At 37.6% G+C, this 17,451-nt stretch overlaps 1 protein-coding gene across 3 annotated transcripts; it reads left to right on the top strand.

The window, feature by feature from the left end:
• The first annotated feature begins 5,907 nt into the window (after nucleotides 1–5,907).
• Nucleotides 5,908–15,727, top strand: LOC149004577 (LisH and RanBPM domains containing protein). Of its 3 annotated transcripts, none has more exons than XM_089168221.1 (7): nucleotides 5,908–6,017; nucleotides 6,298–6,400; nucleotides 6,620–6,779; nucleotides 6,898–7,001; nucleotides 9,923–10,054; nucleotides 10,342–10,498; nucleotides 15,256–15,727. In XM_089168221.1, the coding sequence occupies exons 2-7, from the start codon at nucleotides 6,350–6,352 to the stop codon at nucleotides 15,375–15,377; spliced, it is 726 nt and encodes a 241-aa protein (XP_089024347.1). In that variant the 5' UTR covers nucleotides 5,908–6,017; nucleotides 6,298–6,349; the 3' UTR covers nucleotides 15,378–15,727. The 3 variants fall into 3 exon arrangements, with proteins under 3 accessions (XP_089024347.1, XP_089024345.1, XP_089024346.1); XM_089168219.1 differs by having other exon boundaries at nucleotides 6,895–7,001; nucleotides 15,256–15,720; XM_089168220.1 differs by having other exon boundaries at nucleotides 5,914–6,017; nucleotides 6,164–6,400; nucleotides 6,895–7,001; nucleotides 15,256–15,720.
• The last annotated feature ends 1,724 nt before the right edge of the window (nucleotides 15,728–17,451 follow it).

The raw sequence follows: 17,451 nt of genomic DNA, 5'->3' as shown, positions 1-17,451 counted from the left end.
ATTAAAAAGCATAAAGATAAACTAGACGTCATCCAATCTTCACAAAATGGGTCTTATTTTAAATAACAGGTTCAACACCTCATGACGTTATTGGAGGAGGAATTACAAGTGGGGCAAGAATTATGGCTACAAAAATTAATAAATAAATGGCTTAAGGGAGGTGATGCTAACACTTCCTTTTTCCATGCTTGTACTCTTCAGAGGAGGCAATTCAATAAAATTTTAAAGCTGAAAAATAAGGAAGGTATGTGTACTTCTAAACCAACAACCATTGAGGATATATTGCATGACTATTTTGTTACAACTTTTATTTCGGAGGCAATGGATCAGGTAGCACTTCAGCATGTCCTACAATTTGTCCAACCAATGGTTACCGAGTCAATGAATGAAGCTCTATGTGCCTTACCATCGGTTGATGAGATAAAAAGTGCACTCTTTTCCATGAGCCCATTAAAATCACTTGGATCTGATGGTTTGCCCCCCCCCCCCCCTTCTTTCATAAATTATGGGATTCTATTCACTTATATTTGGTGAACCTTGAGTTAGAATTTTTCCATAATGGTAATATTAAACACGTACTAGTATTTTGGGTTTTCTAAATTGTTTGATAATTTAAAAAAGAAAAAGAAAAAAGGGTATGTTGGGTTTTTAATAATAAAAGATAATTTAGGTTTTAACTATGATGTTTTGGTTTTTAATAATTATTTTAAATGAGGGTAATTTAGTACTTTAACTGTTAAGGTGATTACAGTAATTTAGGGTTTAAAATAAAAAATATTTTTAGCCAAGGGTAGTTTGGGGTTTTATAAAATATTTAACGGTAAAAGTTAAATTTAACCGAGAAAGTTAACAGAGGGAAGGTGTTTGCTATATTTGTTAGGTAAGAGGGGAGGTAAGTGATATTATCTAACTAAGAGGGGGTGTAAGTGCTATTTGTCCAATTAAGAGGGGAGGTAACTGATACTTACCCTTGATTTATTAAAGAGCCCTATTTTCACGTTAGAAAAACACAATTTCAAGTCACCACTATGAACTCCAATGAGTAGTAATTATCTAAGACATGAAATTATGCGATTCGACGTTTCCAATTCAGTTCCACACAAAGACTACAACAATGATCAATTTTGATTTGGTGCTTGATTAAGTTCTCACCAGTAACCATTCCTTCAGCACAAAGCCTCCATATAAATGCTTTGATTTTAGAAATTAAGGCTGCATTCCATATGACTTTCAAAACTTTCTCTAGTATTTCCTCCCATTTATGAATTCTAGATGATGATAGATTTGTAGCCAGAAGCTTCTCTCTTCTATTAACCAACATATGGTAAGCAGTTTTAACATAATACATACCATTTTTAGCTGGACCCCATATGCAACGATCTTTTCTTGAGGTTGATGCTTAGTTTGATATTTTTTTTTGGTAAGCCAAACTTCATTCAGAAATTGAGCAGGAACAACAACACAAGGCCTCGGAATTACACATATCTGAGAGCCAAGGATTGGAATGTGGCTAGTCAATCCTCCCTGCTGAGGTGACCGCCCTCCTGGCTAAGGAATGAGCTATGAAGTTACATTTCCTATAACTAAAAGTAAGACAACAAGAAACAAAACCAAATGAGAGGTGGACAATATCTTCAACTACATTTTGAACCTCAAAAGACATTGCAGACTTGGACAACAACATATTAATCAGCACTTGACAATCGCTTTCCACAATCAACCTCTCCAGACCTTCACTTATCGCCAGCAATAAGCCTTCCCTCATACTTAAAGCTTCTCCTTCAAGAGGCAAGTAAAAAGAATAGGGCAAAGAAGAGGTTGCTACCAACGAACCACCTGTTCCTCTGATTAAAAAGCCCAATCCTCCTTTCTCACCTTTAATTGCTGCATATGAATTTAATTTGAAGATCCCTTTAGGTGGAGAACACCACTTGGCTTCTCTACTTGCTCGGGCAACAAGATCATTTGGCTTTATTTGAGACACTATCTTAGCCTTTAAAGAATTTTAAAGATTACTTGAGGCCAGCTGCATAATATGTAAAGGAGAAGATATTGAACCGTTAAATAGCAAGTTGTTCCTAGCTTTCCATAATCCCCAGCAGATGAAAGTAGCTAGACCAGCTCCCAAAGTTGCTTGTTCTCTGCCACTGTCCTCCATGCTTCAATAAAACAGACAAAGAAAGATTAGATAAAGGAGCAGCAAAACCCAGCTTGGAAGAAAACCATACAGCTCTAGCGAAAGGGAGATCCAGCAATATATGTTCAATAACTTCCCCTTCCTTTCCACATCTAAGACATTGTGGATCCACCTGAATCTGATGATGTCTAAGGTCAGCAGAAGTGGCCAGACCACCCGATAAGGCTCTCCAAAGAAAATGTTGTAATTTGGGGGGGGGGGGGTTAACTTTCCAGATAGCCTTCCACACAACCATAGCTATATGAGACCGTTGAAGTGCAGCCCCGTTTAATTGATTTCCCCACCCATCTACTTGATTACACAAAAAGTGATAAGCTGTTTTAACAGAATATACTCCATTTTTAGCAGGTCCCCAAATCTGAACATCATCTTTTGGGAATAATGCTAGTCTAATTTTCATTATAGCCTTCACATCTTCCTCATGAAACAACATTCTAAGAAGATTTTCATTCCAAAATCTAGATTGTTGGTTAATGAGTTCAGCAATCCAAGTCACTTGATTACACCTATAAGACTGATGAATTATCTTATAGCCTTCATTAGAATAGTGGGTTTGGCTTTCAAAGTTGCTCAGCCTTAAACTGGCTTAAAATAAAAGGGCTTAGGCCTTTATTTAGCTCTTGCTTACTGACTTATAAGCCTAAAAACGAGCTTTCTTTACTTTTACTCACTGGGTTCTTTACACGGGACGGGGTGGACTGCCAAGAAGAAAGTCGATGGGCTTCGGTCCACTGATCCTCCCATATCCTAACCTTATCCCCTTTGCCAATCTTCCAAATTAATCCACTTTTAAGGACCTTCCTTCCTTCTATAATACATTTACAAGCCCAAGAGGATTTAGATCCAATAGGAGCCTCAAGAAAATTACAATGTGGGAAGTAGAGCTGTTTATAGAAGCTAGCCCAATAAGATAAAGGATTACTCCACAATCTCCATGCCAATTTCCCCAAAAAAGCCTTATTTTGTATCAATGGATCCCTAAATCCCAACCCCCTTTTTCTTTCGATCTACTCATCCTGTCCCAAGATACCCAACACAACTTGTTCTTCTCCTCACTATTACTCCAGTAGAAGTGAGTAATAGCACTCTTGAGTTTCTTACATTGAGACACAGGAAGTTTAAAATGAGAGGCTGCATAATTAAAACTAGATAGGGCTATAGATTTGATCAGCACTTCCTTACCTGCATGTGACAACAATTTACTTTTCCACCCCTGCAATCTTGTGTGAGTCTTCTCTTCTATTTCTTTAAAGATCTCTTTTTTGGATATCCCAAACTCAACTGGTAAACCAAGATACTTTTAGGCCCCTTCCATAAGAAATTTTAAGAATTCGGGAAAACCATCTCTTAATTTTAGGTGGGGTGTGGGACTAAATGAGAGAGAGGACTTCTGGAGATTAATACTTTGGCCACTAGCTAAACAACAGAATTTCAAACATGCCTTCAAGTTATGAATCTCTTCAATACCTACTTCAGCGAATAGGAGGCTATCATTAGCAAACAGTAGATAAGAGAGGGAGGAGCTCCTATTTCTGACCTTGATACCATGAATAAAATTGCTCCTCTCAGCTTCAAGAAGCATAGCACTAAGGGCCTGAGAACACAATACGAAGATAGCGGGGGAAAGAGGGTCTCCTTGCCTGATGTTCCTAGAGGGTGTGAAGGTAGATTGGGGCTGACCATTGACCAAAATGCTATAAGAAACAATGGTAATACAAGACATGACCATGTGCACCCACTTATCTGAAAACCCCATTGCCAACATCACTTTCTTGATGAATCTCCATTCCATCCTATCGTAAGCTTTCCTCATATCAAGTTTAATGGCCATCAATCTTTTTTTACCCTTCTTTTTCCTCCTAACATAATGAAAAGCTTCATGGGCCATCAAAACATTATCAGATATAAGTCTCTCAGGTATAAATGCATATTGGGAAGGGGAGATCAAAGTGTCCAAATATCCTTTTAACCTAGTGGCCATAATTTTATTCACCATTTTTGTGGTCACATTACATAGGCTAATCGGCTTAAATTGGTCAACTGTTTCAGGATGATCCACCTTGGATATCAAGCAAATGTAAGTAACATTGGAATATGAATGCATGGTACCAATATTGAAAAATTCAATAACAAATTTGCACACATCATGGCTTACCAGATTCCATAATTTTTGGAAGAAGATTGGAGGAAGCCCATCAGGTCCTGGAGCCTTCAAGGGGGCCATTGTGTCTGCTGCTGCTTTAATCTCCTCTTCAGATGGAATAGCACAAAGACGATCATTAGCTTCTTGTGTGAGTGAAGGAGTAATGGCCGAAAGAGCTAAGTTTAATGCCTCTTCATCTATGACTTCTGAGGAAAAAATATTATTGTACTGCTCTTGGAGAAGATGTTTGATCTCACTTGGAGAGTGAGTCCACGAGCCATCAAATCGTTTCTGAGCTAAGATCTTATTCCTCTTCCTCCTTTGTACAGTACAATTGTGGAAAAACTTAGAATTCCTATCCCCCTCTCTTGCCCAATGTTGTTTTGACCTTTGGAGCCAAAAAATTTCTTCACTAAGATATGCTATTTTGAGCTTCTCCTGAACTTCCTTCTCCCTAGCTTGATTCAACTCAGAAGGTGGGTATCTTGCAGTATTTTTAGTTCATGAATCAGCTCCTCAAGTTCCTTGGTTACCCTACCAAACACCCTTTGATTCCAGTCTTTAAATTTATGTTGGCAACTCTTAATCCCAGTTCTTGGTTCAGCCGAACATATATTACAACAGAAAATTAAGAGTTAGTTTAATATTTCAAATGGTCACTTTATCGTTGCATTGCAGAGCTGACTAATCACATTAAAATCCCACTATAGCTCTAATATCTATAAGAATTAAGTCAACAACCTTTGTTATTTGGCAATTCAATGCTTTTAGAGTAGAAATTTGAAACTCCTCATTCGAAAGAATCCGTCTCCTGTCCCAGATATCAATATGATATCCACAACCAATGTCCCACATAAGGGTTTCACAGTAGATTGTCTAGCCTCTTTTATTTTTGGGTAAACTATGAAGGGAATACCAATATAACACTTTACAAACCTAGGGACCCTCCATGTACTTGCTTATATTTTAATAATAATAATAATAATGTAGTTTGTGTTTAATCCAAAAATAAAACAAAAGGGTTGTTATTATATTTTCTCGGTGTCCAAACACAATCAATTGAATCCTCGCGCCCGCTCCCAAGTGGTTTGGTAAACCCCATGTTTGAGGTTTGAATCCCCTTTGCTCCTCTATTTCTTGCATTGGACAGTTGTGTGCTCTTTGGTTTGGCATCGGTGCTACTGGCTTTTGTGGACTATATACTAAACCTCTGGTGAGGCTTCGCTGATGGGGGCCCCCAGTGCTTGTGCTGGTAGTATACAGGGCTAATGCTTGCATAGGTTGCATTTGATAAAAAGTCCAAACATTATGTAGCGGGGGCGCTAGGTCGTCGCAATTGCATCCCCTATTTTAATTACAAAAAAAAAAATCCTCGCGCCCAGAGGGCCTGACTACGGCGTAGGCCCGTTGCCGGTGGCTCGTAGGTTTAGTTGGTTTTTTTTCCCATGGGTAACATAACCAGTAGGATATAAAAACCTCAAAACATTAACGATCATCTAATTCCAGGTGTCTGCCACGTGGCAGGAGAAGAGAAGGCGACTTTTCTGCCCTAGATAAAATCATGGGAAGACAAGATACCGATTAATCGAATACGTCAGACAAGGAGAGAATCTCCGGCATTTCCCGGAAACGCTCACCAGATTCCAGAGAAATCTCGCCGATAAACCGAAACGGAAGGTACGTTCTCCGCTAACTTACTTATGTTACAAATTATTCCCATTTCCCATTGACTCAGTTTTCCTCTCGACAAGTATGAATCAGCTTAGCTTCCAAATCATTTAATGCTAAGCAAATATTATCCTTTTTCTGTTGTATTTACATAGGGGTTTCTGAAACTTGAAAAGAGATACCGTGCTCCTGTTTCCCTAGATATTCTCATTCCGAAAGAAAAGGGTAAAACCCTAGAAACCTTTTAGAGATTCTCTTATTGCGTGGCGTTTTTGTTTGGATATCCTAGGCTGACTGTATAACTAGTTCTGTAATTCAATGGATCTGCTCGAGGAGTACTGATGTCAGTGTACTGGGTTGCCGTTGGTCAGCTTGCAGCCATCGAAACAATGGTAATTATATTATCCTTCTCATTTTGAATCTGAATTTCGGTGTTTCTTGTTTGTTGTTCCCCTTTCATTGTTCGTTTAGGGGTTGATTAGCTTTCAGCTGACAAATGTCTAGGATCGGCAACCTTTTTTCTCCTGCGCTTGAATTTAGGTTAATCGTTTTGGCACTGTCCTTATTATATAGTGGATGGCTCTAACCATGTAAAATGCAATTTGATGCAGTCCACATCAAAGAAAGTGATTACAAGGGAGGAGTGGGAAAAGAAGCTAGACGATGTAAAGATTAGGAAGGAAGATATGAATAAGTTGGTGATGAATTTTCTTGTGACAGAGGGTTATGTTGAAGCTGCTGAGAAATTTCGAATGGAATCTGGCACGGAACGTATCCTTACCACTTGATCCATCTTCCTTTCATTTATCCTTTGCCATTATCTATTTCTACTTTTTGGTGGTCAATGGTTCGTTATTGCAGGTAACCCTTCCTTATCAGCCAACAGCAGATATTGATCTTGCAACAATTACTGATCGCATGGCCGTAAAGACAGCAGTGCAGTGTGGGAATGTTCAGGATGCAATTGAAAAAGTTAATGATCTTAATCCCGAGGTAGGATGATACATTCATTACCCTGTATCATAGTGCTTCGAAATGCGTCCGGTATTCTTTGATGATTAAAAAAATTGTTTGTTAAACTGGTCTTATTCAACTTGCAATTGGTGAATTGTAGTTTCAGGCAAGCTTCCTGGGAGAGTATTATTGTTATCTTAATGCTGTTTGTTTCTTATAACAGTATGTACTATACATTGTACACAAAATTGGTTGGTTAGGAGTTATTAGATTGTTTAGGTCTTCGAGTTGCTTTTCTGATAAATCTTGATTGTTGGTCCTCAATCCTATTGAGATTACATCTCTTTGACTTGAAATCCCTAAACATGATCTTGATAAGCCGTCTCCATGGCAGATTTCCTATGGAATTCTTGTTTGCGATTGCTTCCATGTATGTCATGATGATGTACGGAAGTTAACAAGATTTTGCTCTTATAAGCAATAAGCAAGGGAGCTTGGAAAGGAGATCATTCCAATAACAAAGGTTTTGGTTCTAGTATGGTTGTACTTAATCATTATAGTTCCATAAACTGTGTTTTCCCGCCATCAAATCAGTCGCATTCCCTTTGGTATTGAGATAGAAAAGTGGGCCTCCTTGGAGATTCCTATGAAAACTTCCTAGGTCATCAATGTGAAACTCCATCTGGACTGCTTTCACGTAGGAGTGAATAAAGAAGTTCTTACTGTGACTCATGGTCAAGTTGCAGTAAATCATCTGAACAAGTTCAGAATGTCATTGAGAATATGGGTAAGAAGAGAATCAGTTATTTGGTAAACATTTCTGGAAATGATTATGGATTATAGACTGAAGAAGAATCAATGTCTGGTACGACATGTTGCTAATCTTACATTTTCCAATATTTACTCAGTCTCTTTTTGGTTTCATTTTTTATATTCTCTTTCTGACATAAAAATTGTTTTATAGTTATTTGGTTGGATTTGGGACAGTTTCAATGGCTAGCTTGCTGTAGGTCTGAGTTTCAAATTTGGTTTTTTTGGGGAATATGAGAATAGAGAAAAAAAGGGATATAGGGTTTAGGAATTAGAACATTCGAAGAAGAAGAATTGGAATTTGGGATAAGTCAGCTTATTATTGTTGAGGATCTTATTAAACAGCAACTTGAACGATAGAAGACGCTTGTGGTAAAGAAAAGAGAAGAAGAGAAGAGGAGATACAACATAAGAAAGAAGAAGTGGCGGGGTTGGAGGTGGTCATACAACCATGCTATGCCATTGTACCTCACCAGTAGCAAGGAACAAACTCAGAATTCAATTCATCAATTCATGGCTTGATGGAGATTTTGCATCTATATTTATAAGAACTTTGATTGACATTCTTTCAAACTCAAACTTGGACTAAAAATTATAAATTGACTCCAAAGTAGAATCTTATACTAAAATGGTGAGGCCAAACCCAGTCCTTAATCTATTACATTAACCCTAAACTGACTAGGAAACTGAAACAGTAAAAGAAATAGACTTGAAATAAGTTTTTAATTAAACTAATGAATTAAATACCATTTTCCCTACTTACTACCCCAGATTGGCCAATAACATATTAAACCCATGCATTCATAAGCCAAATATCCTTAGGAGAAGTGGTGAGAAAGGATATGCATGGACTGGCCCTTGTATCTAGTATGACCTCAGATAGAGTTGATTGGAAGGCAAGGATCCATGTAGCATTGTACACCATTATACCATGTTTAGGTGGTTTTTGGGTCTGATTTTTGTTGTACAGGCTAATTTGAGGCCAAAAACACAATGGCATTGTTATTTTTGACCAAAACTTAGCACGAAGTGGGGTTTTGATTTGCACATGCCTGGCTGTATCAGACCAACCTGGATCATGTATTTTCACAAATATAAACATGGATATACAAAATAACATTGAAACTTCCATTAAAGTCAAAAAATAAATATTGAAAAGTAGTCAAATTGCAATTGCAATTTACAATATACAATTACAACCCCTTGAAATTCTTGAAATTTCATGGAGATTTCAAAATTTCACCGAAATACCAAAATTCCATCAAAATTTTGACGAAATTAAGCCAACTGACTAATTTTCGTTTCAGTACATGTTTTGCCTCGATAGGCTTGAGATGACCAAATTTTCACAGAGATTTTGTGAAATTTAGTATGTTAATACATTTATCATCCAATCCTAGACTATTTATAAGTAAAGAAGCCAATTGATAATGAATCTACATCATGTGGCTAGGCATGACAAATAGGGTAGTGCAAGGTTGGATAATTGCCTTGCCCCGGGCCTCATAGAAAGAATAGAACTCTTACCCTTACAATAGGTTGTGTCAGCAATAAATCCTCTTACTTGGGTGCAGATAAGAATTCCATTATTGGCAGATAAGTTTCTAAATGGCGAGGCTTAGACATCTTGGTTAGGTTTAAAAAATAATAAAATATCAAAGGACCTGTCCTCTCTAACTTAATAAGAAAAATTATTGACTGAAATGTACAGTACATCACAATAATTAATCACCCATAAACATAGAAACAGAATAATGGCTTAAAAGGATACCTGTATTTTATATGTATATAAGATATTTACTTTTAAATTACCCTACCTTAGGCGGTAAATGGGAAAACAGGGAGGGTGAGGATGCCCCTGCTCTGTTAGCTAGAAAGTTGAGGTTGGGCTTGGCACCCTTTTCCTTTTGGTTTGGCTAAATGAAGACATCTACCCATTCTTACCTTATGAGGTGGGTAATAGGCGGGGTCAGCCCTGTCTGGGGTTAAATCAACTTTGATTGAAATTTTCTTGATGCGTGGCTTTCTCGAAATAAAAAATTGTATATTATTTGTTCTGCTGAATCTGTAGTTCTTTTTATCTTGAGATAGTAACCTAGTGATTGTCATCCTAACTTGACTTCTCACCTTTCTCTGATTGTCTGGTGCAGATACTGGATACGAATCCACAGCTCTTCTTCCATTTGCAACAGCAAAGATTGATAGAATTAATACGCAATGGAAAAGTAGAGGAAGCACTGGAGTTTGCTCAGGAAGAGCTTGCACCAAGGGGTGAAGAAAATGTAACTATTAGATTCCTTTTGGATTTTCTTTTGCTTGCCTGTGCCAGTTTGGATTTGACGCGAACTATAACTTTATTTTTCTCATTGTCTAGTGGTAGATTTTGAATCATTTGTTCCAGTGTTCTTTTAAGTTGTTATCATTTTGGAATTTGGACTGTTATTTGGTTTTATAGAATGAGATATTTTAGGTTAGTACATATCCTGCATGAATGAAATCGCAGCAGCAATATTGTATTTCCTTTCATTACAGTCTTCTTGAGGTTTAGGCGACTTGTATTATTCTGCAGCAAAGTTTTTTAGAAGAGTTGGAAAGGACAGTTGCACTTTTGGCATTTGAAGATGTGTCAAATTGTCCTGTTGGAGAGCTTCTTGGCATATCACAGCGTCTGAAAACTGCTAGTGAGGTGAATGCAGCCATTCTTACTAGCCAGAGTCATGAAAAAGGTTGGTAGGTTTCCGTATTATTTGTATGCATTTTTTTCTGACATGTTTTTCTGTTTCTGGCCGGTTAACTCTATTAGCAAAATAGTACTACTTGTGTATTTGCAATGGATATGTGATGACCCTGGAATTCCCAATCAATTGATCACCACTCGAGCTCCTAGCAGCACCCTGGTTAGCACCAAAACACTCACACCACAGTACTCACAGGCACAAATGGATCTGTAATTGAAATGTAAAAGGTCGATTCCACTAAACTCATAAACAAAACTCCATTACAGAACTCCACTCTACCTTCCAAATGCCCACCCAAGTGTCTTCCCCTTCGCGTAAGAAACCTTGCCCAACAAAACTGAGTTTCTGTCCCCCCTTTACCCCTTTGTCCCTACAACGTAATATAGCCCCAAGAAATCCTAACGAACCTACTTTCCATGTGTCCCACCCACATGGTTATTGTGATAACCTACAACTACCCTACCCCTACACACCCAACATGGTGTCCTATCAATATGCACTGTATATCTTGTATACTGTAATGAAATGTGAGTGTATATATATTTGGTCAGTGCATTTTCTTTGCTCATTAGCTACTCCATTGCTGATCATTTAGTTTGTATTTCAGTGTCCTTTTTGGTTTTAGAAGACTGGACAATAAAGCCTTTGCAGTTTATAATTTTACTTTCTATGTTATTGTCACTAGTTGCTACGTTAGTCTTTATATTTAGTTTAAACTTTAAAGTTTCTTTTTCTTTGTAATCTTAGCTATGCTATTGATAGCGAATTTCCTTTGCACCCCCAACCTCAACACCAATCCACACCCCAGGAGATAAAATTGTAACTGAGACGGATCATTGGGGAATGGAATTTTGGTCATGCTTGCCTTACTCATTGGAGATCCTCCAAGAGGTTGGATAGCTGTGGTGAGTGACCGAGGGCTGAAATAGCCCATCTCCTGCCCCTTTTGCTGCGGTAAATCTATGAGCTGCTGCTTCCCTGTGATCGGTACTAGTGCTGTGAGATTTGATTAAAAGCTGCAAACAACACAATCCAAGGCTGTTGGTGCTACTGCCCCTCCATCCAAGTGAAGATTGGTGTGGTGCTTCTTCTGGACTTGATTTTGTTCTGCAAATTCAATGCTACATATCTCCACAGTCCTCCGTCAACAACAACAACAACAACAATAAGCCTTGTCCCAACTAAATGGGGTCGGCTACATGGATTCTTGCCCTCCAATCAGTTCTGTTCGAGGCCATGCTAGATACAAGGCCTAAGCTATACATATCCTTTCTCACCACTTCTCCGAAGGTTATCTTAGGTCTACCCCTAGCTCTTCTAGTTCCTTCAATATGGATTATATCACTTCTCCGTACAGGAGCATTTATAGGTCTTCGTTGAACGTGGCTGTGCCACCTCAAACGACTTTTTCTAAGCTTATCACTTATGGGAGCAACTCCCAGACCAACTCTAATATGATCGTTTCTTATCTTATCCATCCTAGTTTTGCTACTCATCCATCTTAGCATCCTCATTTCTGCTACACTGAGTTTATCTATATGATTCTTTTTAACAGCCCAACACTCTGCACTGTACATCATAGTTGGTCGAACAACGGTCCTATAAAATTTTCCTTTAAGCTTTAATGGAATACGCCGATCACATAAGACCCCGGACGCACCTCTCCACTTCATCCACCCTATTTTAATTCTTTGGGAAACCTCATCTTCTAAATCACCTCTTTTACTTATGATTGAACCTAGGTACCTAAAACAATCACTCTGAGGAATCTCTTTATCGTCAAGTATCACCACCTCATCATCTGCCCGATCATGACTAAAGTTACAAACTAAATATTCTGTCTTCGATCTACTAAGTTTAAAGCCTTTTGATTCCAAAAGCTAATCTCTATGATTCTAATTTGGTATTAATCCCCACTTGGGTCTCATCAATCAACACAATATCATCCGCAAAAAGCATACACCAGGGGACCTCATCTTGAAGGTCTTTGGTTAATTCATCCATTACTAGTGCAAATAGATATGGGCTTAAAGTTGACCCTTGATGTAGCCCAACCTTCTGTTTTCATTCCATTGCCATAGTTCCCAGTCCTAACATCAGAATCAAGTGATATTTTCAGCTGTCTCCACCCCTTACTAGGAACCTTTGATCGAATTCTGCACTTGGTTTGACTAGAATCCTAACTTTCTAATTTCTGTTCTGCTTGCTAATTTCATCTCGTGGGTTAGATTGGGGGCTATATTAACCATAGTTTAGCCTCACATTACGAAAACCGTAAGTAATGATGTAGCCCTAGATTGATAGATGATCAACTAGGAGCTATTTTTTCCTATTTATAGGACAGAATAGGTTAGATTTATGTAAGTTTGGTTATGGCCGTATGGGTAGTTCTCATGGTTTGGGCTATGATAGAATGATTTTGCTACTAAGGATGGAGATGCATAATGTAATTAAGCTTGGTGAACTCAAATAAGATGGGTTAGGTTTGGTTTCAAAAGGATTAGCTTTTAGCCTTCAAGCAATACGAGGGGCTTGTTGAGAATAGGGTGAAGCAGAGATATCTCTAGATGATGTACAAGGGAGACTTCAGGTGTCAGAATCAGATCAAAGGTGGATGGCACATAGGTAATGATATAGATACGATCCTCCAAGTTTTGTTGGATTTGGATGGCTAAATTGGAAGATACGAGGTTTTCTGTTTTTAGGGTTTTAGGGAGTATGAAATATGAATATTCAAGAAAATATTCATGTCTTGAAATTGGCTTTTGTCACATGGGGCCTAAAGTTTGAGATAGATTTGATGGTTATAATTGTATCGATCTTACCTTGAATTTTAGGTGTCTTGGGGAGATTAAGATTCAAGAAAGTTAAAGAAAAGAGTGAAAAAATAAAAGGGTCATAGGGCTAGCTGCCAAATACCTAGATGTGGGAACTTCTTATGAAGCTGTGGATCTTGACTTGTCTAAACCAAGAACCTTTTATCAAATACCTTGGAGATATCTTACCAGGGCAGGGACGCTATTATAACTCAGTAACTGCAAAGAGAACAAGAGAATTCACAGCAAAGCTGGAGAATTATCAACAATATCAGAGTATTTTATTCTCCCCTTTAGTGGGTATAAACTTCTAATCAGCCTTACAACCCATAATATTAATTGGAATTAAAAGTCGTAAAAGACAGAATCTGAAAATCCTTCTAGATGTAGGACTCCTACTGGACATATGACTTGGACACTTAAAACTAAAATAAAATACAAAAAGACTATTTCTCTATTTCTTCCCTTGTAAGTTAAGTTGGGCACAACTTTACATTAGTAGACTAGTTAAACACTCAATAAACTTATCTTCGTACTTAACCAAACCCTTGACTCTTAGACCCATATAGCAGGTCCATGATCACATAATTCTATGGGAGAAAAGCTGAACTTCCATATCTATCAACCTTGGTTTGATTTTAGAGGAAAAAATATTAATTCACTGGTGGATCTGCACCATTAAAGCATAAACTGTCATTAAATTAGAATATAATTAGACGAGCAATCAGTTAGAAACTTGAAGAAGAAAGAAACAGGAAAAGTGAGTGAAAACAGAGGTGCTGCAGGGTGAAGAATTTGACAGAAATGTGACCTCTGAAGTTGAATAAAATAGATAGGTAGATAATTTGGTTTATAGGGCATGAATCCACCTGCAGTGCATTTTGAATCCACTGAGATCCATCTTCCATTTAGGGATCAGCCAATGCACCTGAGTATCCAATGAAGCATGTATTGAAAGCCATGGCAATTTTTACATGGGATCAACTGTATTTTTTTCTCTCAAATTTTGTTGGGGATGCCTTAGGTTCTTATATGTATTTGTAGTGTTGGCTAGCACAACAAGATTGCATAGTGACTGTTCTCCGACAACCTTGTCCAAAAGGAAATGATAAAGAACAACTTAATTTTATTAACAGACTGCCTCTATAAATTGGGGATAAGCATGAAAACTAACATCTCACGATGTCGGCTAATCCAACTGAGGTAATCTAAATATATAGTAACATAATGTAAAGAATGCACACACCATGACTCCAACCTACATACACACACACCAGGACCCCATTAACAAGAAGAAGCCTTGTCCTAACTAAATGGGGTCAGCTACATGGATTTTTTCCTTCAAATCAGTTCTATTTGAGGCCATACCAGATACAAGGTCTAAGCTATTTATATCCTTTCTCACCCTAACTAAATGAGGTCAGCTACATGGATTTTTGCCTTCAAATCAGTTCTATTTGAGGCCATACCAGATACAAGGTCTAATCTATTTATATCCTTTCTCACCACTCTTAAGGCTACTTAGATCTGCCCTATCCTATTAACTAATAAACGTGTATTTCTAGCTTAATCCATAGTTTAGGCCATTATAATAAGAACCCCTTCAACCAAAGGTGCAGCAAATAACCCAGCCATTGCCAATTTTCACTTAATAATCCCACTTTTCTGATGCTGCGTTACTGAGAAATGCGCATTCATATTTGATTGATTTGATGTCCTGGACTAATCGTAGCAATGGTGTTTCCTTGAAGAATATTGTTTATTTAGATGCATCTGTATATGTTGGACCAACAGCATTTCCTGTTTGTGATTATAATTTATGCATGTTTCCACTTGTCCCTACTGCAAACCTGTATGCTTTTTCTGTTATTCTCTACTAATAAAATCGTGGGAAAGTTATACTAGGATCATTTCTCTGTTGAATCGCAGATCCAAAGCTTCCAAGCTTGTTAAAGATGCTGATATGGGCTCAGAATCAACTTGATGAGAAGGCTGTGTATCCCCGAATAAAAGATTTATCTACTGCCATGCTGGAGGATCCTACTGTCTGAAAGATGTACAAACTTGAAATGTGAAAAAAACTGGGTTGGTCCATGTACTATTGCATTAAATGAGCAGAATGAGGACTTACCTGAATACGTTTGTGAAGTTTGGGCAGTATGATTTCCCCCCCCTCTCTCATTCTGGCCTCTGATGCTCTATTGTGCACATGCATGCTTGTTGACAACCTTTCTTTAGCTAAAACTTGCTCATTAAACAAGCTATACAACAACGTCATTGTTGCTAATAATAGATCATCTTTATGATTAATATTATCATTAATGCAGTAGTGATGCTGTATTCTGCTAGGAAGGTTAAGCAAATCAGTTCCTAGGGTTGGGTTCAGTTCTAAGCCAGTTCTCTGGTTTATGGCAGCATATGTATTATTCATGTGTAACTATGTTCATGCCAGATTTGTTTTGGATTTATTTTCTCTTTATTATTATTATTATTATATTGTAATAGTTAGCTGGATTAGATTTTATTTATAGGCCAGTATCCTTTAATTTAGTTTTCTTCCCCCCCCCCCCCACACCCAAAAAAAAAAAATTGTTTCTATCATATCGTAGCTTTTATTTTCAGTGTTCTGGTTAGTTTAGGAAAGTGGAAACCTCTTACACATTTTCCTAATGGGAGATTGGGGCAATCTTTGTACCCCCACCCCCCAAAAAAAAAAGAGAAAAAAAAAGAAAGAGTTTCAAGTCTGAAGTTACTTAGTCCTGTAGCTCTTATGTCTCTCCTATCTCTATTCTCTTCTTTTTCCTTCTGTTTAGCACCAGCAGATCTATCTAATTTTATCTGCATCAAGAATATGGGAGGATGTTGAATTCCAGTGCAGAGAATAGATGATAGTTTGGCTGCCTGTCAGGGGTACCGATTACTACCCTAGTACTGTCAGGTCTAGGGATCCTCCCTATAACCACAGCACCAAATCATGTGTACAATTTAGGATTTTATTTAAACTTTTAATTAGTTTATTAGTTGTTATTTGTATAGTCATTGTTTGAATAGTAATCCTAGTCTATGTTTGAGTTTGAAAGCTATGTTAGCCATAGTGGCTATAAATGTAGATGTAGCCCTTTGGTTGAATGATAAAATTTTATGAGCATTGCTTGAAGTTAGACAGTTCTCCTTCCCGGTCCTCCATTGAATTCTTCAAGCTTCCTTAAATTCTGCCCTAATCGATATTGATTGAAGAAATGTTCTAGTTTCTGAAATTTCTCCAAGTTGAAGGATATATCCGAGCATTCAACCCGCTGTTCATTAGTAACCATTAAGTTGCATCATTCCCAACCCCTATTCAATCTTATTCTAATCCTTGAAACATCAATGTTAGTTTGATTTCTTTTATATTTTAGTTTTCGACAAACCTTATTAGCTTGTGAACACTCCACGTACCAATTCATTCGTTAGAATCTTTCCACACCAGTCCACAGCATCTGCAAACTACCCAGCAACACTCAATCTACACTGCTTTCCTATCCAATCTCTGAAACCCTTACTTTGATTATCTCAATTCTTCCTTGGGAAAACTACCTTCAAAAGTGGACATTATAGTTGCTAAATAAATTTCTTCCTAGCTAGAAGTTCTGATAGATTATTTTGCAAGGATTGCAAGGTGATACTAGGGGAAAGTTTAACCTCACAGCATAGACTAGTGGTCTTGGGTATGTACCTGACTCCGCAAACATGTAAAAGGTGTGAGGTTAATTATCCTAGGATAAAGTGGTGGGACTTAAAACGAGATTGCTTGAAATCTTGCACTAATGAAGCAGTCAAACAAGGAAAGTGGGAATTTGAGGGGGACACTAATACAATGTGGAAAGAGATGACTATATATATTAAGAAGGTGGCTAAAGATGTTAAAAGTGAATCAAAAGGAAATGTCCATTTCTTCTAGAGAGACTTTGTGGTGAGGTTCACGTAGTCTTCAAGAATAAGAAAGCTAGTTTTAAGACATGGTGAAGGACTAAGGATGTAAAGGATCTACAAAAGTATAAGTTTGCAAATCTAAGTTGGCTAGAAATGGAGCCAAGAAAATTGTGGGAAAAGCAAGGGAGATGAAGTATGAAGATTTATATAATG

This window comes from Hakea prostrata, chromosome 9 (genome assembly GCF_041222555.1).
Source record: "Hakea prostrata isolate BN-2017 chromosome 9, UWA_Hpros_2, whole genome shotgun sequence".
NCBI classification, from domain to species: domain Eukaryota; kingdom Viridiplantae; phylum Streptophyta; class Magnoliopsida; order Proteales; family Proteaceae; genus Hakea; species Hakea prostrata.
Note: the sequence above shows the minus strand (reverse complement) of the source record. Positions and strands in the feature narration are given on the sequence as shown.